The sequence below is a fragment of the Mandrillus leucophaeus genome, unplaced genomic scaffold, assembly GCF_000951045.1.
Source record: "Mandrillus leucophaeus isolate KB7577 unplaced genomic scaffold, Mleu.le_1.0 Scaffold159, whole genome shotgun sequence".
Lineage (NCBI taxonomy): Eukaryota > Metazoa > Chordata > Mammalia > Primates > Cercopithecidae > Mandrillus > Mandrillus leucophaeus.
The window spans coordinates 3,165,178-3,180,247 of record NW_012101576.1 but is presented as its reverse complement, the minus strand read 5'-3'; the positions used below and the strand labels follow the sequence as shown (position 1 = coordinate 3,180,247).

At 44.8% G+C, this 15,070-nt stretch overlaps 2 protein-coding genes across 4 annotated transcripts in view; one reads left to right on the top strand and one right to left on the bottom strand.

Annotated features, from left to right (window-relative positions):
• Positions 1-11,483, top strand: part of TRAF3IP3 (TRAF3 interacting protein 3) — a 22,461-nt gene extending 10,978 nt beyond the window's left edge. For 2 of the 3 annotated variants that reach the window (XM_011975821.1, XM_011975822.1), the window contains exons 7-15: positions 2,159-2,230; positions 4,544-4,684; positions 4,794-4,931; positions 6,546-6,681; positions 7,284-7,346; positions 8,480-8,539; positions 9,632-9,768; positions 10,507-10,620; positions 11,219-11,483. In XM_011975821.1, the coding sequence (XP_011831211.1) occupies positions 2,159-2,230; positions 4,544-4,684; positions 4,794-4,931; positions 6,546-6,681; positions 7,284-7,346; positions 8,480-8,539; positions 9,632-9,768; positions 10,507-10,620; positions 11,219-11,311 (954 nt within the window). In that variant the 3' untranslated portion in view covers positions 11,312-11,483. Of the gene's footprint in view, positions 1-2,158; positions 2,231-4,543; positions 4,685-4,793; positions 4,932-6,545; positions 6,682-7,283; positions 7,347-8,479; positions 8,824-9,631; positions 9,769-10,506; positions 10,621-11,218 lie in introns of those variants that run through there. The other variant, XM_011975823.1, reaches the window with a different exon arrangement.
• On the bottom strand, positions 11,475-13,918 carry LOC105536418 (chromosome unknown open reading frame, human C1orf74). Its single transcript, XM_011975824.1, has 2 exons — positions 13,569-13,918; positions 11,475-12,874 (listed from the first exon to the last, which is right to left on the bottom strand). The coding sequence occupies exon 2, from the start codon at positions 12,797-12,799 to the stop codon at positions 11,987-11,989; it is 813 nt and encodes a 270-aa protein (XP_011831214.1). The 5' UTR covers positions 12,800-12,874; positions 13,569-13,918; the 3' UTR covers positions 11,475-11,986.
• Between the last annotated feature and the right edge of the window lie 1,152 nt (positions 13,919-15,070).

Here is a 15,070-nt window from a genome sequence, read left to right as displayed (position 1 = left end):
TGTGTGCAGGTGGAAGTGTGTGTGTGCAGGTGGAGGTGTATCTGTGCATGTGGAGGTGTGCGTGTGCATGTGGAGGGGTGTGTGTGCATGTGGAGGTGTGTGTGTGCAGGTGGAGGTATATCTGTGCATGTGGAGGTGTGCGTGTGCAGGTGGAGGTATATGTGCAGGTGGAGGTGTATGTGTGCAGGTGGAGGTGTATGTGTGCAGGTGGAAGTGTGCGTGTGCATGTGGAGATGTGCATGTGCGGGTGGAGGTGTATGTGTGCCGGTGGAGGTGTGTGTGTGCAGGTGGAGGTGTATCTGTGCATGTGGAGGTGTGTGTGTGCAGGTGGAGGGGTGTGTGTGTGCATGTGGAGGTGTACTTGTGCATGTGGCGGTTTGCGTGTGCAGGTGGAGGTGTGTGTGGGCAGGTGGAAGTGTGCGTGTGCATGTGGAGGGGTGCGTGTGCAGGTGAAGGTGTATTTGTGCATGTGGAGGTGTGTGTGTGCATGTGGAGGTGTGTATGTGCAGGTGGAGGGGTGTGTGTGCAGGTGGAGGTGTATCTGTGCAGGTGGAAGTGTGCGTGTGCCGGTGGAGGTGTGCGTGTGTCGGTGGAGGTGTGTGTGTGCCGGTGGAGGTGTGCGTGTGCACGTGGAAGTGTATCTGTGCATGTGGAGGTGTGTGTGTGCATGTGGAGGTGTGTGTGTGCATGTGGAGGTGTACCTGTGCATGTGGAGGTGTGCGTGTGCAGGTGGAGGTGTATGTGGGCAGGTGGAAGTGTGCGTGTGCATGTGGAGGTGTGCGTGTGCAGGTGAAGGTGTATTTGTGCATGTGGAGGTGTGTGTGTGTGCAGGTAGAGGTGTATCTGTGTATGTGGATGTGTGCGTGTGCAGGTGGAGGTGTGTGTGCAGGTGGAGGTGTATGTGTGCAGGTGGAAGTGTGCATGTGCATGTGGAGGTGTGCATGTGCAGGTGGAGGTGTGCATGTGCAGGTGCAGGTATGTGTGCAGGTGGAGGTGTGTGTGTGCAGGTGGAGGTGTATCTGTGCATGTGGAGGTGTGAGTGTGCATGTGGAGGTGTGTGTGTGAATGTGGTGTGTGTGTGCACAGGTGGAAGTGTGCAAGTGCATGTGAAGTGTGTGTGCAGGTGGAGGTGTGTGTGTATATGGAGGTGTGCATGTGCATGTGAAGGTGTGTGTGCAGGTGGAGGTGTATATGTGTATATGGAGGTGTGCATGTGCATGTGAAGGTGTGTGTGTGCATATGGAGGTGTGCATGTCCATGTGGAGGTGTATGTGTGCATGTGGAAGTATACGTGTGCATGTGGAGGTGTGTGTAGCAGGGAGGGAAGTGTATTAATCTCCTAGGGCTGCTATGACAAAGTACCACAGTCAGGGGAACTTCGAAAACAGAAACTTATTTTCTCATAGTTCTGGAGGCTAAAAGTCTGAGATCGGGGTGTCAGCGGAGTTCTTTTCTCCTGTGGTCTCTCTCCCTGGCTTACAGATTGCCATCTCTCTCTGTGTCTCCACGTGGCCTTCCCACAGTGCCCTGATCTCCTCTTTTAATAAGGACATCCATCATATTGGATTAGAGCCCAGCCTAATGGCCTCATTTTAACTTTAAAATTTTAAAGACCCTGTCTCCAAATATGGTCACATTCTGGGGCACTCAGGGCTTAGGACCTCAACATAGGAATGTTGAGGAGATACAAATAAGCTCATAACAGAGGGTAAAGGAGGGAATAAACATTCTTCTGGGAGGGGAGACTGTGTTAGCCTTACTGGCCTACATTTTACAGAGAAAGGTCCATGTACAAGACTGAGAAGAGGTGAGGAGTGCAGAAGTGCCTAGAGAGGGGAGAGAAGTAGTGAGCGAAAGGGTAGCTTAGAAGCTTTCCTTCCAGGGCTCCCCTGCTATGCTACTGTGAGCCATTTGATAAAAATGGAGGTAAAAAGAGGACTTAAGGCCAGTCTGATTCTTTCTTGTCCTAGTCTAGAGAAAGAAGAGAAGATCCTCTTCTATTCAGCATCCTTTGTCATCTTTGCTCCTGCCTGCCTCCTGAAAGAGTTCACTGTTTGAGCACCAACCATGTGCTGGGCAGTAGGATAGGAATATAGAGTCAAACTCCTTGCAGACTAGATTTTGGCCCACACTCATTAACTCATCCCATTTGCTCCAGGGACAACTTAATGAAGACAAACTGAAGGGGAAACTGAGATCCTTAGAAAACCAGCTGTACACCTGTACCCAGGTAAGCATTCTGAAGGATATTTCCATCTCGGGAATCTAGAATTAAATGTGAAGAATGCTTGAACCTCAATCTTACTTTTGAGAAATGCCACCAGATAGAGAATAACACACCCATTCCTACTTACCCAGTTCTGGCTTGGCCATTTTCACTTTAGTCTCTAATTCACTAGATCACTGTCTCCATCCTTCTTCCTCTCCCTTTCTCCCAGTATCCTTCTCTTTGCACCCTGGAGGAATCCCAGCACTAACCACTTTGTCAGCTCCAGGGGAACCTTGAGAATACCTGAAACTGTAGGGAAAGGCCCTTGGTAAAGATTCACACCACCCAGACAGATCTTTACACATCCTAATCTTTGAACAGATGAGTTAGGTGTTATAACGAAGTCTTAGAAAATGATTTTCATTCCATGGGCAACTTTTTTTGTTTTTTCTAGCAACCCCTAGAAGAATGTAAAAGCTCTTTTACTTGGCTCTTCTGTAACACCATTTTCCAGCATTAGTAATCTCCTGATTGGCCTAATCTTGGTTTACAAGAGATAGAAAGAAATCAGCTTTCACATTTGAGAAGTGATGGATACCTGACAGGTGGGGAGATGTCAAATAAGAGAATGGGGCGGAACAGGCAGACTTCTCCCATCTGGAGTTAGAGAGAGAAGACAGTTGGCCACATAGATGGCGTCTCACAGGGGAAGAGAGTTTATGGAGTCTATAAGTTTCTTGGTCCACAACTTTCATTTATTCAGTATGACTTGCTTTGTCAGGACTAAATAATGCCAACCAAGTTCACAAGAGACCAATATATAATCCAGAATGCCAATCTATTCATTTTCAATAAGGAATAACACATAACCAGTGCCCAGCATGGATGGTCATTGGATGTCCAATAACTGGGACATCCCCTACATATGACCTCAACCAGGTTAATTCCTGAATCTAGTTTTTAATGAAAGTTCCAAAACTATAAGACCCACTCAAATTTAAATCCAAAATTTCAGACAATTCCAAAGCTAAATGGAAATGATTTCATATTGATCCCTAAATTTTTGTCATCTGGTCTACTGCTTACACAGTGGGTAATCCAGAATTGACAGTAAAATCTGCCTGCCTTCTCCGAAATCACAGGACACAAAGATGAAAGAAAGGGAGAAGGCAAGACCCCCAGTGAATTTGCAAAGCTGCGCTTGTGTCTCCTTAATCCTGCAGCCAGGAGGAATTTTATAACGCGAATGTATTAATTTTAAACCATTAAGTTCATTAGGCATTGTAGAGAAGCTACAATGATTTTTTTTAAAGCAGCAGCAGTATGCTCCCTCCCTGAAGGAGTTTACAATCCAGTAGGAAAAACAGATGAGTCAACAGAGTAGAATAATAGAGGCATGCAGGGTATACTATGTGAACACTATGAACACTAAGAAAAGCTGCCTAATCTATAAGACATTGTGGGATGGGGGCAGTTGGTCAATTTATCAGAACTGATGATACTGGACTGAATCTTGAGTATGAGTAGAAGTTAACCAGTTCTAGGCAGAAGAAGCTATATGGGTAAAGGCAGAAGCCAAAAAAACAGAGTGCTAGGGGATCTGCAAACATCTCAGCTTAGGTGGAAGTAGCATGGGATGAAAGTCTAGGCATGTAAGTGGAGCCATGACAAGGAGTTTGGATGTGATTCTTAGGATGCTGAGAATCCATGGAGAATTTATGCAGGAAGTGGCAAGATCAGATTTGCATTTTAGAAAGAACCCTCTAAATGCGGGACTGAAAAGGAACTGAAGGGAGGAAAGATTTGAAGAAAGGGAAGCTGTTGCATTAATCCACATAACACTACTACTAGAGCCTGAACTAAGGAAGCAGCAGTAGGGATAGAGAGGAGACAGATATGAACTATGAAGGAAACTGTCAAGGTTCAATGACCAACTGATTACTGGAAGGAAATGAGAGAGAAAATGAAGATTGGTTTAGGGTTTGGAAAAGACTAGATGGATGATGATTCTGGTCACTGAGATAGGAACCCCAAGAAAAAAGAACATGTTTAGAAACATGAGTCCTGTTTAGACATGTTGGATTTCAAGAGCTTGTGGAAGGCCTCAGATATAATGCCCAGCAAGCCTAGGGCACTGTTTATTATGCCCCCCCACTCATCTCTCATTGCCTGAGGGACTCTCCCTGCTAGCTCTACCCTAAAAGAAAAGGCTCACTAGATTACTGGTATCTCTGCCTGGGGGAAGAACCAACTTCTTTTCATTTCTGTATCCCAGTTCAGGATTTGGCACACAGAAGTTCAATGTGTATTTGTTGAATTGCATCAAATTTACAGAAATACTCCCCTTGGGGAATGAAAAAAGTACTACTGGAGATGGAAGACCAGAAAAACAGCTATGAGCAGAAGGCCAAGGAGTCACTGCAGAAAGTGCTGGAGGAGAAAATGAATGCAGAGCAGCAACTACAGAGCACACAGGTATGGGGATGCCACACAGACCTTGGGGTTGGGGACTCCAGGCAGCTTGGGGAACAAGGGAGTCAGCTGCACAGCTCCCTGGAACCCTCTCCTCTCTGACCTCCCTCAGCGATCCCTGGCCCTGGCAGAGCAGAAGTGTGAAGAGTGGAGGAGCCAGTACGAGGCTCTGAAGGAGGACTGGAGGACCCTTGGGTCCCAGCACAGAGAGCTGGAGAGCCAACTCAACGTGCTTCAGTCCAAACTGCAGGTACCAGGCACTGGGGGTGGGGAGGGAAGACAGGGTATGGGGAGGAGGGGTGGTGATGAAGAAGCTGTTCTGGATTAGGGACTCCAAAGGCAGCTGACAGCATCTGGCTTTCAGTTCCTCAGTCACCACCTACTTTGTACCAAATTCACTGTTGTGGCTCTGAAATTTAATTTCGAGTTTAGCAAGGATGTCTGCACTGCTCATGCAAATGAACTAAGCGTTCATTGGAATGACACCATCACCATCCAAATGAAAAGAACTGGCTGGAATATACATCAGCCTACTAATGTCATATCCCAACCCACTCTCCAAACTCCATCCCAAAAAAGCATCCAGTTCAGAATTGCCCACTGTTGGCACAGAAAAAATGTCACTAATTTATTTACAGGTGAGTACTAACTAACACTTTTTGCCAATGTGTTTTTTAAGCAATTACATTTAGCAATTACAATTAGACTCCTGGCATCCTCAAGGGTTCCATCATCTTCAATCTGTCCTAAGACTCGGTTTCCCCATCTGTAAAATGAGGATAATAGTACTTACATCATAAGGTTGTTCTGAGTATTAAGTAAGATGATCCATGTAAAGTACTTAGCACAATGCCTGGCACATAAAAGCACTCAGTAAATATTAGCTATTATTTTGCATAGATTTATTTACTTGGTTTGGAGTTTTGAGGATCCACCTCAAAAGCTGATCTTTATAATTTTCCTGAAACAGGGCTCAGAACAGCCCACTTGATAAGAGACAGAGTATGTGAGTCTTATCAAAGGAGTGAACCTAGCTGGTCACTCTGCGTGGTATCCACATCTCAACCTTTGCTGTTCTCTTCTTCCCATCACCTATAAGGCAACTCCTATGAAGATTTTGGGGGGAAGGGGTTTAACTTTGAATCTTTGTGGGGAAAAAAAAGACCCTAACAAAAAAAAATTGATACTGCCAGAGGAAGAATAAAAGAGAAAATGAAAACATCTAGAAAACTGATGACTTTGTATTCCTTAATTTGGTGATTTACCAAAGTGTCAAGACATGAGTCCCACGCCAATGACAACCACTTACATTTCCCCTAGAATGGCAGATTTTTTAAAGTACTGGGTTTCCTAAAGCAATTCTTATTTTATATATTCTAATTTATGTACATGAATGTGTCACTTAGACCTGTCACTAGAGATGGTTTAGAAAATAAACTTACACTACACATGCCTCAGTCCACTTCAAAACTACTGGCACATGCCTATAGTCCCAGTTACTTAGAAGGCTAAGGTGGGAGGATTGCTTGAGCCCAAGAGGTCAAGGCTGCAATGAGCTATGATGGCACCACTGCACTCCAGTCTGGGTGACAAAGTGAGACCCCATCTCTAAAAATAAAAATAAATAAATAAAAGACACGAGTTCCTTGTGAATATCAAGTCTTATTTGCTGTTATAAATGTGAGGAACAAAGCAAAGGGAAGAATAGGAAAAGAGAAAGACTTCTCTATTTTCTCATCTACCTAACATTCCTTCTATCTCTAAAACTCCAGAATTTTCTATATTTTCCTCTTCCATGGTATCTGCCCCCAACCTCCACCCCAACACTGACCTCCTTCTATATGGCCCCTCCTCCTCCTTACAGGGAGCAGATAGCAGGGACTTACAGATGAACCAGGCCCTGCGATTTTTGGAGAATGAGCACCAGGAACTGCAGGCCAAGATTGAATGCCTGCAAGGGGACAGAGACCTGTGCAGCTTGGATACCCAGGACCTACAAGGTACTCTTCTCCTTGGAGGCTTTGGGCGCATGGGAGCCATGGCCAAGTGAGCTAAGAAAAAGGAAACTGAGTTAAGAGAAAGGCTTCAGCCTTTTATTTGTTTGCTTGATTGGTTGATTGGCTTTGTAATCTCATTTTACCTTGAGGGAGAGGCAGGGCTGTTTTAATCATCCAAAATTGAAAATTAATTTCACTGTATCAGATAGAGTATCCTTTTGTCTAGCTCTCTTTTTTAGCCCATCCCTCTGGGCCAGATCACAGCTGCTCCCACATCAGTCACATATGTCAAGGCCACATTCCTAATTTGAAAGGGAAAGGCCAGTTGAAACACAAGGCATAGAGAAAGTCTCTCAGTCACAGCCTCTGCGTCCGAGGACTAGATAGTGTGTAAATACAAGCCTCAATGCAACCCAACATTGTTGATGCACAAAACCTGAGGTACTTGGCTTCTGGTTTACCTCTTCAGAACTGGGACACAACTTCCAAAAGACACATGTTAGAGGCCATGACAAGACAGCATCTATTACTAATTTCCATCCTTAAGTACTGAGTTCATTAAGTCTTGGGTTCCTTTATTTTGGCTTGCATTATTGCATTTTCAGATCAACTAAAAAGGTCAGAGTCGGAGAAGCTCACCCTGGTGACCAGAGTACAGCAGTTGCAGAGTAAGTTTGCTTTCCAGATTCTGAAAGTCCACAGGGTTTTCCTGGGGGTCCTGGCCCATAAAAGGCACCCAGAGTAGGGACTAAGGGCCCAGTTTTTGGCATATGCTCTAACTCTGTGCATTTTCAGACCCTCTTCTTGTGAAGTGAGGTCATTTACATAGCTCTCCATAAATTATGTATTAGCCTCTGTTCTTTTTTTTCTACTTTTCTCCTTCCATGCCAATGACACCACTTACATTTGCCCCAGAATTGCAGATTTTGTTTTAAGTACTGGGTTTCCTAAAGCAGCTCTTATTTTATATATTGTAATTTATAAGTACATGAATGTGTCACATAGACCTGTCACTAAAGATGGTTTAGAAAATAAGCTTACACACTATATGTGCCTCAGTCCACTTCAAAACTACATATTGGGCCCAAAGAGGAAAAGGGCCTTTTCAGAAGAAAAGCAGTTTCTGAAAAGCTGGAGAACCTGACTCAATTAATACCGCTGCTGGTTGCCCACCACTTTAACCTCTGACACCTGATAGAGAAGCTTCATGCAAACAGCAATGATTATTAAGAGAGCAAAGCAACCGCAGGGGAAAGGGAAAGTCTTCAAGCAAAGACTTGAAGATAGAGACGTGGTAGGGGGAGAAATAAGGATGCTATATTCACAGCAAAGTACCACAGACTGGGTGCCTTGAAGAACAGAAATGTATTGTCTCACAGTTCTGGAGACTAGAAATCCAAGATGTCAGCAGGGGTGTTTCCTTCTGAGGGCGTTTACGGAAAGATCTATTCCAGGGCTCTTTCCTTGGCTTTGCAGATGGCCGTCTTCTCTCTGTGTCTTTCCCATGAACATATCTGTGTCCATATTTCTCCTTCTTATAACGACACCAGTGATATTAGATTAGGGCCCACCTGAATGACCCCATTTTAATTTGATTATCTTTTAAAGAACCTATCTCCAAATAAGGTCATAATTTAAGGTACTGAGGGTTAGGACTTCAACATATAGATTCTGGGGGACAAAATTCAACACATAGCAGATGGGAACATATTTAATAACTAAGGTTCTAGGCAAAGTTCTGAAAAGAAACTCTTTGTAGTAAATATGCTAGCATAGACAAGTTCCTTGTGTTTTCCAACAGGTCTGCTTCAGAATCAATCCTTACAGCTTCAAGAACAGGAGAAACTCTTAACAAAGAAAGGTCAGCAAATTTATTAACCACAAATTCTAAGATACTTCTCTTCCCTTACCTGCCTAGAGGCAGCGGGATGGACTACATGACCTCCTGGAGTCCCACCCAGTTCTGAGAGTCTATTAAGTCCGGGATGTGTGGGAGCTTTTTAAGGACTGATCATTGGCTCTGAGGACACTTCAACTAGTTAGCCTTCTATCCTGAGGTATATAAACTGTGAAAAAGGGTTTCTATTCTCTCTGAAAGCACATGTTTGTGTTGAACATTTCAATAAATTTATTTTGAACTCAGGATTTCATGTCAATTTTTACACACTTGATTTTCCAAATCACATCCAACTTCCCAGCCCCAAACCACATAGCATGCCAGAGTCAACTCACTCTTAGCCCTAGAGAGTCTACTGTCCATGTTTACTGAGAATTCACCGTGTATACAGAGGGGCAATAGCTCCTCACCTGTCCACTACACATGACCTTTTGTTTTCTCCTCACAATCACTGGGCATAATATAATAGATAATGCATAAATGTTTATGCCCACATAGTATGGATAAGACCATGAAGGTCTATGGTGGCACAGACTAACAACACAGCTACAACAATCCAAAACTTCTAACTCCTAGTCCATGCTCTTTTCACCAAGACTAAGACTGCAGGGTGGCTAAAAAACCATCTTTAACCATATGAAGATAAATTTTAGGATATGACTGCCATCTTCACAACTTTCAAATGAGGACATCAGGGAAAAGGGGTTATATTAAAGCATCCACCAAACTTATCTGACAAACTAGGAAGAATGTGACATACAACCAATGAAATTCAATTAATAAGTATTCACTAAAATTATCTAGCACTAGATAAGACTGGGGATACAAAGAAAAGATGCCAATCTTGTCCTCAAGGGGCTCAGATTCCAGCTGTCTGTCCAAGCTTAGCAGGGGCCTAGTGGAAGTTAACCTTTATGTCAAAGAATGCCATCAGTCTAGCCAAGAGCACGTCCTCCCAAGTTCCCTCCCCTCTCCCCACTCCTAGTGGCTCACCCTCAGGGCCCTTCCTCAAAGGTGTGGGCCTCACTATCACCAAGAATCTGGCTGCTTTTTTAGATCAGGCTTTGCCCGTGTGGAGTCCAAAGTCCTTCCCTAACGAAGTGGAGCCTGAGGGTACAGGGAAGGAGAAAGACTGGGATCTCAGAGACCAGCTGCAAAAGAAGACTTTGCAGCTCCAGGCCAAGGAAAAGGAGGTGAGAGGGTGACCTGAGACAGTGATGGCTCATCTGCAGAATAGCAGAGAAACCTGGGAAGCAGCCAAAGAGCAGGGATTTCAAAGTTTAGGCTGTGACTGGATACCCACAGATATTCATTTGCCTACATAAAGTGTCTGTGCTTCTGGGCTGACTTGTCAATCTTTTCCCTTCCTTATTTACACCAACTCCTATTCAAGGTTTTATTAACTGGTTACCTTTTAGAAAGTCGACCAAAACTCAAACACATTTAATAAAAATATTAACTTCTCAATATGTCGTCCCACATTGAGTATCTTAAGTCTTTATATGTCTTTTAAAGAGTAAAACTCTTTCTTTGTACAACTCACAAACATACACATCCCCAGAAGTATTCATATGCAACTAGCTCCTGGGAAAGAAACTTGTACTAAGGTCACTTCTAGGTTGTTTGTGCTATAAGAACTTCATTTTTCAGTGTCTCTCATTTGCAAAGCACTTGCACGTAAAGTCATATAAAAGAACTTAAATGTATAAAATGTAATATTATAATATGCAGTATTGTCAATCATTTAAAATGAACACATTCCAGACAATGTGAGACAGTCAAAAGACAAACTCAAATCCCTGAGAATGGCTGGGAAGGGAGGATGGTGGTAAAAATTCCAAATGAGTGAAACTTACACAGGGCAGTCTCCCCTACCTGGGCTCTGTCCTAGACAGAAGTGACAGTGACGACTTTGGTGATGTTCTCCCCAGTGCACAGAACTGCATTCAGAATTAGACAACCTCAGTGACGAGTATCTCTCCTGCCTGCGTAAGCTGCAGCACTGTCGAGAAGAGCTGAACCAGAGCCAGCAGCTGCCTCCCAGAGTAAGAGGGTCTCTCCTTCCCATAAAGCCCTGGATGATGGGATGATTCCTTCCTTAACCAAGATTTGCAGATAAAATATATCAGCCCACGCCAACAACTGGCCATCCTGTCCCACTGTGCTTGGTTTGTAACATACTGACATTATGGCAACCATTGGAAAAAACACTGGAATCGTGCATCAAAGCCCAACTTTCATGGAACTCTCAATGCCAGAAGGAAAGACTCACTCTTAGCTAAAGTATGAAAGGGTGTTCTTTTAGCCTATGATAAGCATGGTGGCAGAATAGAAGGACAACAAAAGTACTGGGGAATACAAACAAAGAATACAATTTTGCTGAGTTATTTTCCACCCTTCATTATTCATATCAGTATTTATATATCTGGTCCCTGATGGATATGGCTCCCTGGGCCAGAGAACACTGGTTAAGTGGTTTTACCCCAAGACAGGTGACAGAGTGGGAGACAGAGTAAAAAGCTTTTTCTCTACCACTAACCCAGGGTTTTCTACTGGGCTAGAGTAGGAAGAAGAAAGACTTTTGCCTATATCTTTTCCAGTCAACTCATAGCCACTTTCTTCTGTCTCCCTGTCCCTCTGCAGAGGCAATGTGGGCGATGGCTCCCAATGCTGATGGTGGTGATTGCTGCAGCACTGGCAGTGTTCCTGGCCAATAAAGACAACCTGATGATCTGAATAATTTGTGACAACTGTCTCGGGTGAAAATCAGAAGCAAGCAACTCAACAAAAAACTCAGAAGGTTTGGGTACATTACAGCTTGGGCTTTCCAACTGACTTAGGATTTCTGACTTTTTGTTATTTTCTTAACCTAGTGTAAATAAACTTCACCTGACCAGACTGTTCCTCAGAACTCTCAGTTTATTCCTGAAAGGTGTATTACATTAACAAGTATCACATATTTAAGCATACTGGTGGTCTACTCTCCTCAAATTCAGTTGCAGGCATATAAACACGCAGAGAAACCCCCAGCCCTACTTTCCTAGCAGACAGCACCCACATAGAGCAGGTATATTTAGACGGTTACCATGCAAGAGTGTTTGGCTTGTCTTCCACCACCCTGCTTTTCCTCTATCACCTCTTTCCTTCTACCTCTTATCCAGTGAAAATGAAAGCATATCCACTAAGAGGACTTCCTAGCATAGAAATGGCAAGTAGGTACTATCTACCAATTTGCTACTAGCACCACCACTACCTATTTACATGCCCTTTGCATTTGCAGCCAATTGGTTAGAGCATTGTGCCTTAGTGTACTCAAGACACTTGGAATTGGCAGTTGAGATGATTATTTGCCATCCCCAACCTAGAGATGATCATTTACTGAGTACCTTCTATGTGAGAGGAGAGTAAAAGTCAGAGGGCCACAGCCGGCAGTGTGACTATCTCAGAGGAGATGCTGAGATCAGCAAAGTCATTCTGAGTCCTAAAACGGGTTCTGAGGTCCTTCTCCCAGGTGTTTAGAATGTGTCTCAGGCCTGGGAACAAGCTCTCTGGGACACTAAAGGAATAGAGCAGGATTGGGGGTCGACCTAGCAACCATGAGATCCGGGCAGTGAACACTCGTAGTGGAGTCAGAGCTAAGCAGTTGTCATCTCCCTGGTTCAGGTGAAAGGTATAGGGGACAGGATAGCCCAGGAGGATCCCAAATACAGTACAGAGATTCCAGTCTGAGGAATGCAGCCTGCTGTGGGAGACTGCAGAGGGAGATAAGTCCCTCTGCAGCCCCTGCAAATGTGTGATGATCTCAGCCACGAGGGCCTTCAAGTCCTGAAGTTGGTCCAAGGAGCAGACAGAAGGGTGAGGCTGGCAACTGGAAACATCCACAAAGGCTATGGTACCAAGCAGCACCTGCTCCAAGTGCTGACATACATGCTCAGGACTGACAATCAGGCTGTTTTCTCCAATCTCAAGGATGTGAAGTCCAAAGGTCAGGAAGCCAAGCCCCTGCAGCTCCTCCAGATAGCTCTGGAGCTCTGATGCCCCTGCACAGTTGCAATCATAGAGCACAGCTGGCTTCAGTCCCCGGGCCACAGCCAGCACCTCTCCAGCTAAGTGAAGACAGATGGCTTGGGGTGGACTCTGTCTCTTTCCCATGCCAAGGGTCTGCTGAGCAGCTGCCACCAGCAGCTGAGGTCTCGGTGACGACATGAGATCTAGAAGCAACATCAAGAATGGCCTCCTTAGCTAGCCAGAGTTCCCTTCCCTGGGTGGCATCTTTAAGCCAGACACTTGAGGAGGGGCCTAGAAACAAAGCAATAGCAGGGAATTATTAACAGCCAGTGACACACCACGCAACCTGACAACAGCCTTCCCGTTAAGTCGAAGTATCTTTCAAAGGTTATTCTGTCCCTCCCTCTGCTTTGAAATGGTGACCCAGCCCAGACAAGATAGGATCAATGCTACCTGATTTTTCTGGTTGACTTGGTCTCCCTCAATCTTAAATTCGTGTGTTTTTCTAGCCTTATAGCTAAATTTATATTCCCTCTGGCTTTTATTCTAAATTTTACCTGTTGCAAATTACGTTCTCTGGTTCAAACCTTAAGGAGCTTGGGTCAGAGGCGGAGGCGGGGCGGTGTTTGGCAAAATTCACAGCATTTCGCCCAAAAGCCCTTCTGGGACAGAGCTCCAAGTTCCAAATGTATCCTTTCCACTGACAACTCCCCTACTCTTCCCGCCAGAGAATAGTTATAAGAATAGCAATTTGATTAATATACACCAGAATGTGGACTAACAACCATCTCACCCTGACACATAAAAATGAATGAATGAAATCCGCTAGAACTGCATACGGTAGTATTTTAACTTCTGCTGGCCCCGCCTTCCCTTTCTGTCCGACCAAGGACCCTCGGAAGATGGGATTTCTCCGATCCACACGCCCCACACCAGAGCATATTACAGTGATTTGCTAAATGAGGCATAAGTCTCTCTCACATACGTTCTTTTTCCACGTCCGCTACAGGTTCGCGGGCTCAGAAACTTTTTGCGGCTTCCTGCCTGCTGCCAGAAAGGCAGCAAGTCCCCAACGCCCAGCCGCAAGTAACACTGGAAATCCCGCCTGCGCTGGGAAGACCCTCTCAGCCTGCTCTGCTCCAGTCGGGCAGGCACCTTCTTGCGCATGCGCACCCACTCGAGTGCCGCCCTCTTTTCCCCCCATTCCGTGACATCATCCAGCCGCTCGCGCGCCTCGCGTTAGAACCACTAGCGAGGCCGCCTTGCTGCGCGCCGGAAGTTTGGGGAACCCTGCGACCCGCCCTTTCCTGTCAGACAGAATGCGGCCCCACCTGTGTGCTCAGGAACTGGGAAGGGCGGAAGTGAACGAGAAAAGGCGGAACCTGGTGAAACTGGTTTGCCGCTGCTGCCCTCATTTTGCTTCGCAGAACTTCCTTCTTGTGTTATGACGTCTGGTGTCCCACTTGACTGGGAATCCAGAAACAGGGCACACAGCACTTAATAAACACCTTTGATTTGTGTCTGTGGAAATACGTTTTGTCCAGACGAAACGTACCTCAAGGCAATTAACATATTTTGCAGAATAGCCTCACCTGTGGGTGATGCTGAACCGTTTTAATTTTTTTTAACTTGACTTCCCTAAATCCTACATTTGAGAGGCCTACAAGAACAGCTCTCTAGGGAGGGTGTGAAGGTGTGAGTATTCACTTTGAACAAATATGTGCCAGTCATGCTGCTAGGCCCTGGAGGTATTGCAGTGAGCAAAACAGAGCAAACCCCCACTTTCATGAGGCTTAAGTTCATGTCTACTGAATCCAGTTTGCTGATTTCAAATAAGAAATGAGAAGTGACGACACAGAGGCTTTCCAGTTAGGTCATTACAAAGAAAAAGTGTTATTTCACGTAAGAGTTGACACCTTTTTAACTACCAGCAATTTGACCCATGCCACAAAGGGAAAGGATTTCTTGAGAAAACCCCAATATCTAAGGAAATGGCCCCAATTTATTTATACTTGGAGCAGGACAGAGATTAAGGGAACAGTGGACACCTACACTGTAGTTGTCACTCCTGGGTCTATCTTGGTGGTGCCTTCAGACCGTGAAAAGTGAACTGTAAAGATGGGGTCAGCATGGGAGGAGGACCAGCTTATAGGAGTTACCAGGCTAACACTGTCTGGTTCTTAGCTCAGAGGGAGTCAGAAGCTGAGTGTAGAAAGTAGTCTTCTAATTTTAGAATGTTTTCCTTTCCCGCATTTATTTAATTTTCCCATGGTGGTTAACAATAAATCCCTAAAAGACTGATTTAGTTCATTCATTTATTCTAGCAACAAATATTTGAGAACACACTGTGTCCCAGACACTGTTCTAAGGACTGGCAGCGAAGTCCAAGACAAACAATCCCTACCTTCAGCAAGTTTGCAGTCAAGCAGGATACAGATGCTGAGCATTACAAGGGAAATGATTATTCTGAAAGAGGAACTATGGGGT